General features: G+C 41.3%; 1 protein-coding gene across 1 annotated transcript; it reads left to right on the forward strand.

Annotated features, from left to right (window-relative positions):
• The first annotated feature begins 446 nt into the window (after positions 1-446).
• zmp:0000000529 (WD repeat-containing protein 20) lies at positions 447-12,764 on the forward strand. The gene is made up of 4 exons (XM_042486687.1): positions 447-1,019; positions 6,559-6,741; positions 8,445-9,854; positions 11,667-12,764. Exons 1-4 carry the CDS (start codon positions 612-614, stop codon positions 11,712-11,714), a joined length of 2,049 nt encoding a protein of 682 aa, XP_042342621.1. The 5' UTR covers positions 447-611; the 3' UTR covers positions 11,715-12,764.
• The last annotated feature ends 5,985 nt before the right edge of the window (positions 12,765-18,749 follow it).

Genomic DNA, 18,749 nt, shown 5'->3' on the forward strand with positions numbered 1-18,749 from the left:
TAAGGAGTTTTTTTATTTTTTAATTTTCACTATGGCCCTAATCCTTCCAGCCAACCCCATTCTCTGACAAGTAGGCTAAAGGACAGTCCCCTAGTACAGCAGAAAAGTAAAGTAAAAATAGCTACTCTGTATATAATACAATAATGTTATTTTTTTCTTGACCAAATATATTTTAAGTGTTCCTGTTGAGTGTCACCAGGGGTTTAAAATGAGGGGTAAAGAGGCGGCAGGCTGTCCGGAGCCGGGTGCCCTCTCTCTGCCCCCTCAGAGCGCAGTGCCGGGCCGGGCCAGCAGCAGCAGCAGCAGCAGCCGACGCATCATCTCACGTACTTTACGCACGCTGGATGAACGGAGGCAGAGACCCGGTCGAGAATGATGCTTACACCGGCTCAGAAGGGCTTTCTTTCGGGCTTTATTTACCGGTTGGTACCGGTGCTGGTGTAAAATGCCCTGGAGCGGAGCGGGAGGTGCTGGTCGGCCTCGCTGATCTCGGCTGCTCGGCGTCGCCTCTCCCATCTTAATTCTAGGACTTTTTTTGTTTTTTTTTTATTGTAGCGTTTTTATTTCCAGGTCAGAATCTGTGTTTCCTGTGCGGCTTGTTTGTACTAAAAATGGCCGGAGATGGCGGCGCTCTGAAGGATATCAATGAGATTAAATCCCAGTTCCGGACCAGAGAGGGCTTCTACAAGCTGCTCACCCTCTCCGACTCGCAGCAGCGGGGCGGGCTGCCGCGGGGGCCCTCCGCCGGAGCCACGCTGGGCCCCGGGGCCGGACCCGGTCCGATACCCGGCGGAGGGGTCGGGCTGCTGCAGGGGCCCGGGGCTGCCGCCGCCGCTGCCGCCGCCGCCGCCTCCTCCTCCTCCAATGCCGCAGCCAACTCCTCTCCGGCGGGCTTCCTGCCGCCGGTCCGGGTCTCCATGGTGAAGCTGCAGCCGGAGGACCCGAGCGAGGAGTCGGAGCGGGTGTGCTTCAACATCGGCAGGGAGTTGTATTTCTACACGTACACCAACATCAAGAAGGTGAGCCTCCTCCTCCTCCTCCTCCACCTCCTCCGTTAGCAGGATGACAGACTGGATGGTTAGCTTAGCATGCTAGCTGCGGGTTTTATTTCATGTTTTTGAGGCCCCGTGTGCTCGTGCTGCACACAGGAGGTGCACACGTTTATGCACTGCGACACGATGGCAGTCGGTGTGAGCTTCACTATAATACAGCCAAGGTGTGAGCTGACAGGAGATGGTGCATCATGCAGGCGGATGTTCGGTGCCAGAGGAGGCTACAGGAGGACAACAGGAAACACACAACTCACTGCAGCCATCAAAACAAAAAGATGCTCATGTCATATCAACCAGTCCTCATCAGTGGTGCAAGAAGTGCCCTGTTCACTTCCTTTATTGAAGTAAAAACTCTACAGTTTGGGAATACGTCCTGCAATTAAAATTTTACTCAGGCCCAAGAATAAGCAGCCTGTCTTAAGAAAATTATTAAAAAAGGTGACTCCAGAATTACCTCAAAAATGAATGGAAAAAATGGAAGAGGGTTAGAATATATATATCTATACATCTATCTATATCTATCTCTCTATCTATCTATCTATCTGTCTATCTATCTATATATGACTGTGTGTGTGTGTGTGTGTGTGTGTGTGTGTGTGTATACAAAAACAACTAGGGAAAATGGCAAGAAAACTACATTTATCATAACAATAATTTTATATTTAAAATGATTCTACAGAAAACAAAGATTTGATACAGATTTTAAAAGTAATTTTCAGCAAGGTCATTTTTATTTCACTTTTTCTTTTGTCAGGTAATTTTCTGGTAACTTTTTAAAAAAATATTATTATTTCATGCTAATGTTTGGGCCATGTCTTGCTAAGTTGGTCATTGCATTTTTCCCAAGTTTTTGAAAGAAATCAATTGGCCCAGGTTTATAAGGGCTAACTACAATCAGGAAAATGTATTATTATGTATTATTTATCAGAGGAGAGAGCAGCTGGGGCTTGACTTTTCTTTGGTTTTGGAGATTTTTGGATTGAAAATTTTACTCAAGTATAAGTAAGTATAATCATGAAGTTGTAGATGTACTTAAAGTATTAAGAGCAAAAGTACCCTATAAAATTAAAGTAAATAAATAAATAAAAATATAAAATGACTCTACACTTGGAAACCTAATTAGTTTTACTTTTTTCAATAACATTAGAAGAGGGCAATGAAAAACAAAAGAAGACATTACCCAAAAATTTGAAAGAAAATTCTGTAATTCTGTAACATAATCTTAAATATGTAACTACGATTATTAGCTATAAATGTAGTTATTTGCTAGCTTTTTTCTTTTTCCTTAGACAAAAATCTAAGTACTGAGGAGGGACTGGTGTTTTTAATTTTGGCTTAGGTGAGGGACACACAACTTGATAAGGTAGTGTTTTATATTTATTTGAAATAAAAAAGTCACACCCAAGCCACCCTCCTCCTCTGATAAATAAAGTACGGTCCCACAGCACCGGCACAGAAGCTAAGCGATGTCCTACTGTGGACAGGGCCACAGAAAGACATACTTTGACCACCCACAAAAATCAATATCAGTTTAATTATTCACTATACTTGAATCTTGTGTCCTCTTTACCTTCCACAACAGCTGATTGAGGCAGCGGTAGATCAGCAGCTCCACTGTTCAGTGCAGTTCAGAGGAATCTGATGTTTTTAATACAACAGCTTTAATTCCCATGGGTGAGGGCTGTCTTACAGCAAGGTAAAGCACTGAAAATATTCTAAATAAAGCATAAAATTAAAACTGATATTGATGCTTTTAGGTAGCTTAAAACTAATCAATGAAGGCAGAGTTCGCTCAGCGTCGTCTAACCGGGAGTTCATGCTTGGCAGATGGGAGAAGTTTCTTCTGGTTGTGACCTGAAATCCTCACCGCTGGACACCAGGAAATCCAAACTGTGCTCCTTTAAAAATAGACCGCCAGAAAGGAGAGAAATGTCAATAAAACAGCTGAAACCAAACTTTTGAGCTGTAGTCAGAATTTAGTGTGAAAATCAGCATAATTTCCAAAGCTTTATATATATTTAGTCACAAAAATAATTCCTCATACATGACACAATCTGACATCATGAATGACTTTTCTGAGGGAGGTAGTATATCTGTTTGTCCTCCAGTTTCTCCTCCTCATGTAACTTGTTTGTAGCATTGCCAGCATTTACCGAGGATTCTTTTTGGAGAGCTAAAACTGCTCGCAGCAAGCTGCACCACTCGCTTCTTAATGAGGAATGCTAATAACCCATTTAGGAGGAACTGGGAGGACAAATGCACAAAGCTTCCCCTCCTCTAACGGGACATGGATCAATGAGGGAAAATGTTGTAACAGAGTACCTTTTTAAAACGCCAAGGCTTCTGTTTTTTTTTCAGTCACACCTTTTAGATTAATTTCCTCTTTTCTGGGCCATGATTGAATGACTCCATAAGTGCAATAAACTGAGTTTATTTGCCAGGAATTTGGGTCTTTTTGACTGATGCAGATATTTGTAGGTTTCTGACACCACCATCACTAAACTTCAAAAAAAGAGAGTCAGGCAATCAGCAAACCCACTCTTTATCAAATTTAAAAGCACTTAAAGTCAAAGATCTGGCTGATTTCAAAGCGGTTCAAATCATGTTCAGAGCTAAAAACCATCTTCTACCTAATAATATCCAGAAGTTGTTTCAAAGGAAAGAAAGTTTACATAATTTTAGAGGAATTTTTATATATTATGAAACAATTAGTGAGGACTAATGCAAAATATATTTGTATTACAGCCAAAGGGGTTAATTTATGGAACAGCTGTTGTGCTGAATTGAAACAAAGTTTTGTGTAGGAGTTTTTTGTATTCCAAATTCTAAATATTAACAGAAAGATTTTCATTTTTATTGCAAATGCATTTCGGTTCTAAATATCAGTTATCAGTCTCATTAACTACTAATAATAGGTATATCGTTATCGGCCCTGAAAAACTGATATCGGTCGACCCATACAGTGTGACTTTGTTTTCTGTATTGATGTGTTTCTTTGTTTTGGGAATTGGGGATAATTGGGAAATTGGGGATATAATGCACATTTTTTAGCACTTCCTCCTGCTCCTTTTTGGACATGAAATGCTTGCGTTTGTTTACTGAATATGTCCGAAGGACATTCTGGTGTTCTTTTTCTGGCTAATATTTTATTTTGTTCTATTTTATTTGGCACGTTAGAAATAAAGATCTAACCTACTAACTTACTAATAGTACATTCAGCAATCAGGCAGCATAATGTTCCACGTTCTCAAAATTCAGAGATTCAGAATTTTATTGATGTCAAAGGACCCTGAGAGATGTTGCTTGTAAAGTTAGAATTCAGTCTGAATGATTTAATGTGAAATTCAGCCTCCAGCATGTTTACGTAAATCAGCAGGGATGCGCAGATATGGTGTAAGAGCCACTTTATCACATATTATATAATTGGGAAAAAATGTCAGTGTTGGCATATGACATATTACATAGGTTTTGATATAATTCATGTTTTTACATTTGTATACTTTGAATGGTGTATGGTAGTAGACCAAAGTTATGTTTACTTATTATATTATTTCTGCAGGCTAAGTTATGTACCACAGCTATGGTGCTATAAGGCAGTTAAGTGCACATGACAAAAGAGAATAGGATGACGTCGTGCTAGAAGAAGATAGAAGTCTGCGTCGGTGTGGATCAATATAAGTTTTCTGAGTGTGCTTTATCGCGTAGGAACATGTTGAAGCGTTTTATGCGAGATAGAAACAAGACATCAAGTCGATAGTGGACCAAATGAGATGTAATTATGGAAGGACTAGTTATTGTTTACTTTCATTTTGCATTGCCTCTTGTTGCTTTCACAAATAGATTGTATATAAAGATTGACAACACGCCCTTACTTAACCCCACTATGCTTAAGTGAGGTTAAAATATCTGAGATACGGGCGTGGGTAATGTCATTGAGAGCCAGAGTCTGCACTGTGGAGATATCTGTGGTGCGGAGTTCCCACCAAAACACCCGGTCAACCAATCACGAGCAGCTCCATTGAAGGCAATATGGACTGATTGTCACAGCTGCCAATCATGCTGGAAAAGCCCCCTATTGTAGAATGTAATAACTCATTAAAAACAAGCTTATCATAGAAATAAAGACTTAAACATCAGGGTGATGAGAATTACCTTCGGTGACAGAAACCATTTTTGGGAAAAATGTATTTGGCGTGTACTTAGTTGGCCCATGTCCCATTCAGTAACATGAAGGGGGGCTTTATGACCTATACTATAGTCAGACACCAGGGGGCGGTCCAGATTGAAAAGTTACACTGGAGGTGCTGTCATGTTGTCCATCTTTACATACAGTCTGTGCTCTCACATCATTGATTAAAATGGTTCCACACAAAATTTGTGGAAATGCAGGGTGGTTCACTAGATCAATCAATAAAAAAAATATTTATATAGCACCTTTCAAACAAATCAACTGAAATTCAGTCAGGCAATATCACAGGAGAGGTCTTACTGTTGTACTGTATATAATCATAGCTGTGATTCAGCCGAAGATAATCACAGCTGTGATGGTATAAAGTACAACAGCACAACCTCCAGTGTGATATTGCTTTTATATAACAGTTCCACAAGCGCCATTTATTATTTAACAGTAATTAGTGACAAAAGATGATGACTTGTTTGTTTATTTATTGATATTTTTGGCACACTGACAGAAATAGTTTCACATCTGCTGGAACTGACTGCTGTCGCCTAGCAACACATAAACATTTTCCTGCACACTAGCTTGCTAATCTGTTTTAGCTCGGTCTTCATGTTATGCACAGAGCAGCTGCTTAGTATCATGAACACTGAGATACATAGGTATCTCTGTGTTTTCAGTGAAATCAGAGTCTGTTAACAGACACTTTGGCAGCCTGTGTGATTCAGCTGACGTAGTTTGATTGGACAGTGCGTCACTCCTGCGTGTGTCCACTCACTGCCGTGATCTCTGTCACCTCGAGTCCCGTTTGTGTGTGTCCGTGTCCTCAGGCTGTTGTTGATGTGGGACGAGTGTGCCCCTGCCTCACTGCACATTCTTATAACATCTGTGACAGTGGTTTGATCCCAGGAATCGGCGGAATACCGAAACTCGTACGTAGCAGCTGCTCCCATATAGGCCTGCAGGTAGGGGGCTTTTGTATGAGGTGGAATTTTGCTCAGATATTTTTTGAAAGATAATGCCAGTCAGAGGGAATTTCCTCGCTCTTCCAACGCTGATACAATCTGTGGTAACCTGTCAAAGGTGTCTGAACGCAGCACAAAAAGGCAATGTAGAGCCAGGTTTCAAAGGGTTAAAAGTAACACATTTCAGCCCTTCAGATCCTCCTCCAGTGTTTAGATAGCATAGAGGTTTCAAGAGTCTTGGACAGAACCAGTTCAATATCCAGAGCAAAGTGGATAAAGGGAGTATCAGACTGAAACTCTTATCATCTCATGTTCTGCTTGTGCATCACGGTTCTCTTTCTTTTTCCCTCTGTGTTGTCTGCAGGCGGTAGACCTCAGTAAGCCCATAGACAAGAGGATCTACAAGGGCACTCAGCCGACGTGTCACGACTTCAACCAGTACTCAGCCACAGCAGAGAGTGTAGCTCTCATCGTGGGTTTCTCTGCCGGACAGGTCCAGTATCTTGACCCCATCAAGAAGGAAACCAGTAAACTCTTCAATGAGGAGGTATTGTATCTCTCTGTGTGTGTGTGTGTGTGTGTGTGTGTGTGTGTGTGTGTGTGTGCGTGTATGTTGTTAATGTGGCAGCTCTGTCTGATATAATTTGTCATTCCTTTATAGATTTTTAGATATTCTTTTAGACATTTGTTTTTTTGCCTCAGTTTGGATGCTGTGATGTCAAGGTTGTTCCTTTAATGTGCTTTTACTGCGTCAAACTTAACTGCCTCCTTCTCTAATAATGGGTCTCCCAATTAAGTTTAGGAGACTGTGTGTGTGTGTGTGTGTGTGTGCGCGCGCGTGTGCGCGTGTGTGCGTGTGTGCGTGTGTGTGTGTGTGTGTGCAGGCTTTGTCTGGGTGTCTCCTGAATCACCTCAGCAGGATTTGCTTCTCTAAATGTTTTTCTGTCCTCATCTCCCACCCCGTGGTTTTTTCTCTCTTTGTTTCTTTATCCCCGAAGACCTTCCCTCCACTCCAGACATTCAGACCATGGCTGTTGCCTCCACGCTGGCAACAGCCATGGCTGTAGGCCTTATGATTTTGGGTTGTCCATCTGTCCATCCATATGTATGTCCCCCAACAGCTCAAGAACACCTTGAGGGAATGTTTTTAAATTTGGCACAAACGTCCACTTGGACTCAACAATGAGCTTATTAGAATTTGGTTGTTGAAGGTCAAGGTCACTGTGACCTCCTCTATCTCAGTCTTGGTAATACAACATCAAGAACATTTCTACAAATTTGGCACAAACATCCACTGCAACTCAGCAATGTACTGATTAGAATTTGGTCGTCAAAGGTCACTCTGACCTTGAGTCTGTCTCATTCTTGTGAGTACAATATCTGAAGAAGGTTATGATGGGACTTCCTCAGATTTGGCACAAACATCCACATGTACTCAAGAATGAATTGATTAATTTGTTAGAGTTTGCTGCTCAAAGGTCACTGTGAACTATTAAAACATGATTTTGGCCATAATTCAAGAATTCAGCGCTAATATTCACACAAATGCCTGATAGGATATATGACAAAGGTTAATCATTTTATATCCAGGGTTTACACTGTCATGGAAAACCTATTAAAGTCATGGAATTTCACAGTCACATTTTGCAGGCTGGTAAAAGTCACAGAACTAGTGAAAATGATTGAAAGTTTTGGGAAGGTCATAGAATTTTGTTGTGTGATGACGATGTTACAGTAATCCTCACTGGAGAACCTTCCATGTTACAAAACAGCAAATTTATTTTATTTAGCTGTCAACATAATGTAACATTAATATGCATCGGTGTGCGATTATTCTTTACCATCGCATATGTTTTTGTCATTTTCTCCCCACGTTCCCTCTCTCTCTTCATGTTTTCCAGCTAGCGGAAATTATGTTTGAACAGAGTATCTATCTGACATGTTTGGAAAAATGTCGGGAAATTTTTTTAGTATGGGTCCTTCAGAAGTCATGGAAAAGTTTTGAAATATTGTCCTTGAAAATGTGTTGGAACCCCGTAAATTCAAGATGTCAAAGGTCAATTGTGACATCATAAAGTGCTGCAGAAAACACTTTCCTGGCCGTTACTCAACGTCATACGTCAGGACCAGAAGGCAAGGCAATTACATTTTCACTCTTTTCTCACCCATTCTTTTAATCTTCTCCTCCACCCTTCTGTCTTTCTCCGCTCCCTTGTCTTTTCCTCTGTCCACCTCCTTCCTGTTTTCCAGAGGTTGATAGACAAATCCAAGGTGACGTGTCTAAAATGGCTCCCCAAGTCCGAGAACCTGTTCCTGGCCTCCCACGCCAGCGGCCACCTCTACCTCTACAACGTGGACCACCCGTGTGGCACCACGGCCCCGCAGTACTCTCTGCTGCGGCAGGGAGAAGGCTTCGCCGTCTACGCCTGCAAAACTAAGACGCCGCGCAACCCGTTGTTGCGATGGGCCGTGGGTGACGGAGGCCTCAACGAGTTCGCTTTCTCCCCAGATGGCATGCACGTGGCGTGCGTGGGCCAGGACGGCTGCCTGCGCGTCTTCCACTTTGACTCGATGGAGCTGCAGGGGGTGATGAAGAGCTACTTCGGCGGGCTGCTGTGTGTGTCGTGGAGCCCCGATGGGAAATATCTTGCCACGGGCGGAGAGGATGACCTGGTTACCGTGTGGTCGTTCGCAGAAAGCCGTGTGGTTGCAAGAGGTCATGGCCACAAGTCCTGGGTCAACGTGGTGGCGTTTGACCCTTTCACGACGTCCCTAGAGGATGAGGAGCCTATGGAGCTGAGCGGCAGTGAGGAGGACCTCCACCAGGGGGCGCCAAATAACTCCATGCACTTTGGCCGGGTCCGAACGAGCAGCACGTTGTCGCGTCTCTCTCGGCATAGCTCTAAAGGTGGCGGTTCGGCATCGGTCACATACAGGTTTGGCTCCGTGGGGCAGGACACTCAGTTCTGTCTGTGGGACTTGACGGATGACGTGTTATACCCACGCCTGCCGCTGTCCCGTGCTTTTACTAACACTTTTGGACCCTCGCTGTCCAACTCTGGCAGTGGGGGGGTCAACAGCACCTCAGGTGGGGGAGGAAGCGCAACAGTTGAGGGGCACCATCACCCGCCAAACACCAACACCGGCACCACCAACCCACCAACGCTCCCCTTACCGCTTCCTCGATCCCTTTCTCGCTCCAACTCCCTGCCCCACCCAGCCGTGGCAAACGCCTCCAAAGGCCAGGGTGCCTCAGAGGGCGGCGGCGGAGGGGGAGGAGGAGGAGGGAGCAGCGGCGGAGGAAACAGCACCCCCTTCAGTATTGGCCGCTTTGCCACGCTGTCACTCCAGGAGCGCAAGTCGGACAAGTCAGGCTGCAGCAGCGGGGTGGAGAAGGAGCACAAGAGGTACCACAGCCTGGGCAACATTAGCAAAAGCAACGACAAGATCAATGTGGCGCCGAGGAGCAACCGACTGGACGCCGCCAAGGTCCTGGGCACCACGCTGTGCCCGCGCATGCACGAGGTGCCGCTGCTGGAGCCGCTGGTGTGCAAGAAGATTGCACATGAGAGGTTGACCGTCCTGGTGTTCATGGACGACTGCATCATCACCGCCTGCCAGGAGGGTCTCATCTGCACCTGGGCGCGGCCGGGGAAGGCGGTGAGTCGGCAGTTATCTCTCTCAGTAGAAAATTAGGAAATACATCAAACTGTGGCTACAAATAACATTTTTTTTCATGATTAAAGATTATAGCTCTGTCAGACAGAAAGCGTTTTGTAACATGCAAAACACTTTCTGTCTGACAGAGCTCTAGTTTATATAGTTTTTGAGTCTTTACCATACCTAAACGCCTGTTTTTATTGAGGCCTGCCCCAATCAAACAGAGCATTTTTTGCAACTTGCTGAATCTTTTTGTTTTTTTTAATTGTCAACAAGTCAAAATCAAAATCTCCTATCCTCAGCTTAGCTGCTATTGTGCTGTGAAGTGAAAACACACATACGTTAAGATCTGCATGAAAAGTAGTTTGCATTTTGGGATGAGTCAGGGACAGTTTGATCTGCTATGTAGAGCTGTAAACTTCTGACTTGCTGGTCGATTGTTTTATGTTCTTTTCCAACGAAAACCAAACCATTTGTCCGTGGCTGTTGTTATTTGTTGGTGTTTGTCCCGCCCATTCTCCACTGTGATTGGATGGCTGGTGACACTCCTTGTTTGAGCGGCAAGATGGCTAATGTCAGCTTCGGATGCAGTGTCAGGTTTTTCGCATTGTTCCTGTTTAACGCTTAATGAGACAAACTCACGCACGCAGCTTATGTGGAAAAGCATTACAATGCACAGTTTATTTTCAGTTAATATTACATTGGTCATGATATTTATTTTTCACAGAAAATAAAACACTTGGACACAAAGTGTTCCCAGGTGGAGTGTTCTCAGTGACCTATGGTGATTTAGTTAACCTCAAGATAACGTGCAGTTTTTTCCCCCCATCAACCAACAGATTGGTTGAAGAGGAAGTCGACTATATCAGTCCACCATGAAAGTTGAAACTTTCTGTAGTTAATTACAGCCCTCCAGTTCCGAAACATTTGACCTAATTACAAAACATTAGAACATAGTTAAGGCCACAGTTTGCTCAGATATGTCTTACAGCTTGGTCAGGGCAGCGAGCTGGTGACAGGGCTCCCATGGTCATGAAAATCCTGGAAAAGTCCTGAAAAAGTTATGAAATTTGACCATGAAAATGTTTTGGAACCCCATTTATCTGATTGGACAACAGGAAAATTCACCAATGACGTTAAGAACTTTCCGCTCTCAGTTTCATTTTATGTTTTTTTTAACTCAAAAATGCGAGGCGCTCAGGAACCCAAAGCAGTGAGCAAAACACTTCACTTTCACTGAAAACAGTTACATAAAGACGCCTCCTGTATTAAGACACACTCTGGCTGAGCGGGTCTAATGGTGTTTATTGATTTGTTGATATGTCATTTAGTCAATGAAATAACAGTGAAAGTCAGGGTGACCTCTCGCTCTCTTGGATAGGGTGTGTGTCCCATGTCGGCTGAAACCTTGGTAACCCTGTGGGTTCAATTCCAACCCGTGGCCCCAATAAAAAAAGGAAAAACTGCCAAGATAATAAATTCATCAATTAATTAAAAAATAAAGATAAAACACCTTTAAAAATATATATTTTCAAAAATAGTGAATGAAAATGAATCTGAACACGTGTTACTTTAATGTTACTTAGTGCATATGTTAAGTAATATCTTTCACTGCAGTCAGTAATCACTTTTTTTAAGCTGATTTTGGGGGGGATATTTCAGACATGAAATGATTCAACAGTTGGAGATGATGTCATCTCTCTTCTATCGATGGCTTCTCATCTTCCTGCACTTTTAAAAAGTGGAGCAAAGGTTATTTTCTCAGTCTGATTGTCTCTGGTGTGTGACTTTGTGTTTTGTCTCTCTGTTCAGAACTTGACAGCACAGAACGGGAACTCTCCGAGCGGCACGGTGGTATAGCTGCGGGGGAAGCTTTGCACTCATCCACTCATCATGTCAAATTAGGGGCCAACAACCAGAGACCCAACCCCACCTACCACTGCAGTATTAAACCGTCAGTATAACCCTCTGTACCTGCCACAACCCGAACCCCGCTCCCCTCTGATTTCACTCTCACGGCGGCCGCTCTGCTGGGAAACTCTTCCTGAATCATCAGACTAACATGAAGTCCTCAGATAGATGTCAGACGCTAGCTGAAACAATCAGCTAGTTAGCCTTTTGCTCTGCTCAGACAAGGTTCTGGTAGCTGGCAGGGCATGGCCAAAAGTATGTGGACACCCCTTAAGTGTTAGTTTTATTTTTTTTATTGTGTGGATGAATCCCCTTACTTTAAAAAATATATATATATTGCTGTCATGAGGTCAGAACTGCAATGCTACACTTCAAACTCAGTAACATGTTAAATCCCTGGTCTCTCCAGGGTGTTGAAACAAGTAATGCAAGTTCTCTCGCTCCTCTCTCTCTCTCTCTCTCGCTCAGAGTCGCACTCACAGGCCCCTTTAACACTGCCTAGTTAAGGCAGGAATATCACGGTGTTATGCTGCCTCTGCCCCTGCCCACTGCTCTGTATCAAAGGTACGATCCCATCAAAACGACGTTATGTGTAAACAGCGAACCTGGCGTGATGGGTGTGATGTTTTGACGCCATGTTATGTGTGTGACCCACTGCGGAAGATTTAAAAAGCAGCTGATAGCAGTTAGCAGCTAACTCAGAGAAGAACACTGGCTGTAAATATCATGCACACTGAAGTGGAGCTATGGTTATAGCTTATAAGTCCATTTAAGTGAAGTACTGCTCCTGTCCCAGTGTACAAGCACTGGATGAGAATGGATTTATTGATGGAAGTATGTGCAGCCCCGCCACAGTAAGTGGTGATATGCGCCCTCTCAGCTTGTTGCTATTGGACCTTCTTCGGGTTGACTTATTAAATCACATACCAAACAAGCTAGGGTTGCATGTCGGGTTCTTGCTCCAGCACTCGCCATGTTGATACCTTTGTCTTGTTTTGTTTTCTTCTTCTTCTTCTTTTGTTTTTCTCCACTTTTTTCTACGAGTTAATGCTGGTCAACTTTCACATCAAACCCCAGCTGCATTATCTAGGTGTGTTAGTTCAGCGTCAAGAAATATATATTTTACTTATACTTAGTCTGATTTCAGTCCGACTAACATGTTTACATGTGTTTTGAGTCAAGTTTTAGTCGTGCTAACACAATATTTTGACTTTTTTTTCCGTCATGTAAACGTACTGACTGAGCTTGAGAAGCTTCTTACCCTTTGACGCTAAATGATCGTTATTGACATGTGATGCTATGGTTACTATTCAGAAAGCGCTGCCAACTTGCATGTCATATGTCACACTAGAGTACGATGCTGTTGTGTTAACTGTCACACGTCATGCCTGTCACGCCTGGTATGATTCAGCAATGCCGGCATGCTGTCTATAATCCCTCACCAGCGAGATGCTGATGTGTTGATTGGCTCTTTGCAAAACTGCAAAGGCAGGCGGCGTAAAGAAGAGAGACTTCCTATACCTACATCTCTGTGTAAAAAGCATTACAGTGAGCTTGAGCTGTTTCGGTGATGGTGTGAGTTTGTTCGGGCCATTTGTTGAATGTTAGAGTTGTTAGAGAGAGCTGGAGGACAGCAGTTACAGAAACGGTCTGTAAGCATTGCATTTTGTTTTTATTTTACACAGTGTCATAATATTTTTTTTGGGTCAGAAAATTTAAAGAAAAATTTGTTTTAACTGATATTTAGGTTAGTTTCACCTTTCAGTATTTTGACCATGATGTAACTTTAAATTTATATGGCAGCTTTTGATCCTTTACATTTGAAACATCTTGATTGCTAATGTTGTAGAACAGCTGCACTACACTTCAGGAGGAGTTTCCCACTCGGTGCCTCTGTGGAGGTTTATTTACAGTGCTTCGGCCCTCTGCCTTCACCTCGGCCCTCCGTCATTCTCTGCAGAGAGACTGCATTGAACAAACAGAGAACGTTAATCCCTCCTGTCCCATCTGCAGCAGCAAAGCAACAAGGAGTGAGCAGCAGGCTTCAATCGTCCTCCATCCCATTTTCCCCCTTCATGCAAAAGACTCTGCAAAAGCCACGGCCATTGTATTTAAGTTATTTATTTTATCACAAGACTGTGTAGTAATTTATAATGTAAATACTGAAAATACTCTATAAATACAAAAAGGACAAATGTGTATGGAAATAATGACTTGATGAAACGGAAGAGAAAAAAACGGGAAAGATGAAGAAAATTAATATATGAAGATCCTTCTATTGTACATAGCAACCACAGTTAAAAAATGAATGTCTGCTGTTTTAGGGAACTTGAAGATGTCAATGTGTTTTTATTTCGTGTGATAGAGTTTCTCCAGTTTGTCCCTGAAAGCGAGCTGGCGGACGCATTTCAGGTCCAGTTTGACGTTTTAGGGAGTCGAGCACAGAGAGGTCGGCTGAATGATGCTGCCGAGCATCATGAGCGGACAAACAGCATCTTATTGAACAAATACACACTCTTGCACATTCCTAACGTGAAACGGCTAACACACACACACACACACACACACACACACACACACACACACACACAGACACACATAACCCCCTGATGGTGTAGCATCATATTTACTGTATCTCCATTCCTGTTGCACCTGAATTGCCTCTTGCAAGAATTTGCACATACAATAAATCCACAGTCCATCCTGAGCTGCCACGAGTGACACAGTGGGTGTTGTTGTCTTGTTTGATCTGTGCAGAAACCCACAACCATTCACCAGATGAGTTTTAACAGATTTAAAAGGTGTACATCTTTTGTGTCAAATTGTGGATTTTTCCTCAGTTCTGCTTATGGATTTCAGGGCCTATTGAATCTCTGTTCAGACTTCTGACAAAATATTTAGTTCATGAAAAGAAACCATGGAAGCGAAAGAAAAAAAAACAAAACTTTTTTTTCCGTTTTTCTTTTTTTTTTTTTTTTTTTTTTTTTACCTGGATCGCCATCACTTTTCTTGTGCTCCGTTCATAAATATAAACCTATGAAATCTGAGGAAAATGGTTTGCTTTTGAAAATGTGAAAGAAAAGGCAATAAGCAACTTGGCAAGAACTGTTCACAAACAGCAAGAAATTAATGGATCTTGACAATTATTTTTTAAAATATGGGAAAAATGCTGTATTATAAATATCAGAATTAAATATTGAATAATATTTTAGAGTTGTTATTATTATTATTATTTTTTAATTTAGAGGTCACTTCCTTCTTTTATTCCCAACTTTTTTTCTGTTTTTTCAAATTTTTAGGTAATTGCCATATACATTTTTTTTTTTTTTTTTGAAAGAAATCAAGCCCATGTTGCTCAGGTTTCAAAGGTTAACAACCCCACGAGGAGCCTAACAGTGTCAAGAAAACACAAATTTTTAACGTGAAACTGCTTTATTTAGTGTTTTTACTGGTTTTAATTACCGTGTCCATTTGTTTTTGAGAGGAAGAAACCTCTGTGGATGATTCGGCTCCTAGTAAAAAACCTTCTGAACAATGATTAATGAAGGAATTCTAACCAGGAGGCGTTTCAGCTGGTTGCAATCTGCATTCCTCACCGTTAGATGCCGCTTAATCACTCTACTCCTTTAAGTAAAAGGGGGCCTAAACATCAGACAGCTGTACGCAGATATTTGGAAATAAAATACTTGAATTAGGCTGCACCAACTTTTAAACACCCGTCTTTGCGTATTTTATGAGAAGGGTGATATTATGAGGGTGAACAGATTTACCTTTTCCATCATGACAAAGCATGAATTTAGCCTTTAAGGTGAGACTGACCCCAGAGCCTGTGAGCTCATCCTGGACACAAAGACGAGTATAAACCATCACACTGGCAGCGACACAGTGTGAGGAAACCTTGTGCTTTGTCTGCTGCTACAAGGACGTAACCTTGTGCTCCTGCAGTGCTAGAAGTTGCTCTGCTATTTATAGGATATGTTGTCAGACAGGTAACTCTGTATCTGATAAAACAATACTGCGGGCCTGCCGCACTGTGAGGGAACACACATGTAAGACAAGAGTCAGTGTGTTATAATTAAATTTACAACAAGCAATAACCTGTTCTAAGGCTTTTGCGGTATCACCGTATTACGGTATTTGCATACGGTATTTTGCATTTCAAAAACTTTGAATATTGTTCAAAAGTTTCTTCGTAATTTAATTTAGAAAGGTAAACTTTGTTTACGTAACATTTTGGGTCACATCCTTCTAATATTTTGATTTTTTTGTTTTGTTTTTTTTTTTACAATTTTCTAGCTGTAGGCCATAATTATATTTTTAAAAAAAATAGAAAAATGCTTGAAACATTTTAGTTAATGTAATGAGTCTTTTTCACAATATTTAAATTTTTTGAGATGCACCTGTATGTTATACCATGACCTTTAATACCATGATACCGTTGTGTGTCAATGCAAATGTGTTCCTGACTTTATTAAAGTCTGAATACTAATGATATTGAATACTGAATACTGAATACTACTAATCCTAATATTCACAGGGTGTGCAAAAGTTCCCAAACTCCAAGTGAGCTATCCTCTGTTTGTACCTCTTTCTTACATCTCGCATTTGAATTTAAAATACCAGGTAACATAACCCTGGATTTTCCTCAAAATGTATTCAACCATAACAAGGTGAACATGTGAAACAGCTGCATTTTGCTGCACAAGCTGTTAGAAGGAATCTGATGTCTGACCTTCCACTGACAAGGAAGAATACTTGACTGACCTATAAAATCATTTCTCTCCCCTGCAAAACGCTTTGACACCTGGATCACCTTCACTTACTTGTGCTAAATTTAGACATAAGTATTTAAACCTCTGAACTCTCAGCAAATTGGTTAATTTTCTTTTGAAAACTTGGGGAAAAGGACAATAAGCAACTTGGTAAGAAATGTTCTGCAAATTGCAAGAAAATAGTAGATTTGGAATTGGGGGTTTTAAATGCTGCTAAGGAAAAATGTCCAAAAACTATTTTTATAATGATCATAATACTGTATTTAAAATTATTTTGCAGAGTACTAATATTTTTAAACACTTTTTTGTCACGTCATTTTTTTTTTTGTTTATTTCTTTTATTTATTTATTTACTTATTCTTTTTTTATTTTTGATTTTCTTGTACTTTTTACTTTTTTTTTTTTTTGTTGTTGCTAATTTTTGTGTAATTTCTTATCAAGTTTCTCCTTGTCTTTTTCCCATGTTTTTGAAAATCAAGCCGATCTGCTCAGGTTTCGAAGGGTTAATGTATGACACCATCCCTTGGGTACCAGAAAGAGAAAAATGAGGTCCTGCTGCTAAAAGTAAATGTGAAGAGATCAGTCCGTATAAACTGTATGTTAGTATGTCACATGTAAAAATGATATTCAAAAAGAGAGAGGAATCTGTTTTTGCAGCCCGTTCTCATTCCATAGCCGTTTTGACAGTGCTTTCGGCGTATGATCCTGATGCAAAAAAAAAAAACAACACTTTTTGCATCCACATGATACGCCTCCAGATGGTGTCAGCTGAGAACGCAGCCGGACAGAACCATTTGTGGTGTTATTATACAACACCAGACGGCATGATGCATGATACTCGCTTGAGAACACGGCTGCATGAAACCTGTCACCTCCACATGATACGCCACTTGACAGTTTCACCAATGCTGCTGGTACCAACGTAATATGAGGAGCACAAAGCCATCTTTTCCAGCATGTGCTTTCGCTGATATCCCGGCGTTGGTTGTCATGAGCTTTTGTTGCTTAAACATAACCACGCGCAGCATAATCCCTCCATGTGCTTGTGTTGACATCATAGTGGCATCCCGAAGCATCAACGGCAGACGCAGAAGGATGCCTAGAGCGTGATATGTAGACTTGGAAGTCCACTGCAAACTGGCAACATGTCACAACTTGGGATGAGAATGTGTTGGTATTTAATGATTTAAAAATGAACCAAAATCTTACTATTCTCTTTTCAAATCCAGACTCCAATACTTATGCTTTAATGAAAATGCATGTGTTTAGAAAGCACTGAGTAAACAACTGGATAAATAAGACTTGAATTATACTGCGCGAGCTGCGGGAGAGTTTGTAAAAGGATGTTTTTAAATGCCATCCTGCAGGACAAGAGTTCCATTCCAAAACAAGAAATTCAACACACAAAAAAACACAGTAGATCCAGTCATTCATTTAACCTGATTGCAGAGCAGAGGTGCACCCTGTATTTCCACGAGTCAAAGCCAACAGACTAAATGCCAGAAAGATGGAAGGTGATGATTTTAATTTGGCTGAACGAGTACTAAACTCCAAAATTTCACCTTTACATATGTTGTATCCCAGGCTACTTGAGCAGAAAGTACAAAATAAAAAAGCCTACAGACTTAAAAAGTAATAATAATAACTGAAATGCCATATTATACTGCTTATTCAGCAACTCAAATATTCAGCACCAAGGAAACACATATTCTGTGTTTTGATCATTTTATGGGACATTTCAGACTGAAACAAGACATTTTTCCCCTTATTTTTCTCTGTGTGTTTGTGTGTGTGTAAAATTCAGATTCACTATGATCATCAAACACTTGCCACATGCACGGACCCCTCCCCCACACACACACACACACATACGCACACTTTTTCACACACTTTACCACTTTACGCCTCTTCTGGTGGGAGCTATAACAGCAGATGACATCACTGTATCCAGTTTGTATATGGAGATCTGTTATTAAAACGTTAAACCTGAAACAGACTTGTGTATGAGTGTTTCCTTGTAATAAATACTTTCATAATATTAATCCAACAAAACCATTTTGCAAATTTAAGACACAGCTGCAAATTCCACAAATAATAAAAAACAATCTGTAAATTAATATAATTAATTTACAAATAGATGAAAAGTATTTTGTAGTATGATATTATGATATTCATGAATCCAGTTTTTATTTGTGAATCTTAATTTTACGCT

This window comes from Plectropomus leopardus, chromosome 5, assembly GCF_008729295.1.
Source record: "Plectropomus leopardus isolate mb chromosome 5, YSFRI_Pleo_2.0, whole genome shotgun sequence".
NCBI classification, from domain to species: Eukaryota; Metazoa; Chordata; class Actinopteri; order Perciformes; family Serranidae; genus Plectropomus; species Plectropomus leopardus.

Bases quoted from the DNA above. Each gene is read 5' to 3' on its own strand.
- zmp:0000000529 (XM_042486687.1), top strand. From the start codon at position 612: ATGGCCGGAGATGGCGGCGCTCTGAAGGATATCAATGAGATTAAATCC. The intron at 6,742-8,444 runs GTATTGTATCTC...CCTGTTTTCCAG, and splicing joins GTAAACTCTTCAATGAGGAG to AGGTTGATAGACAAATCCAA. The intron at 9,855-11,666 runs GTGAGTCGGCAG...CTCTCTGTTCAG, and splicing joins GGGCGCGGCCGGGGAAGGCG to AACTTGACAGCACAGAACGG.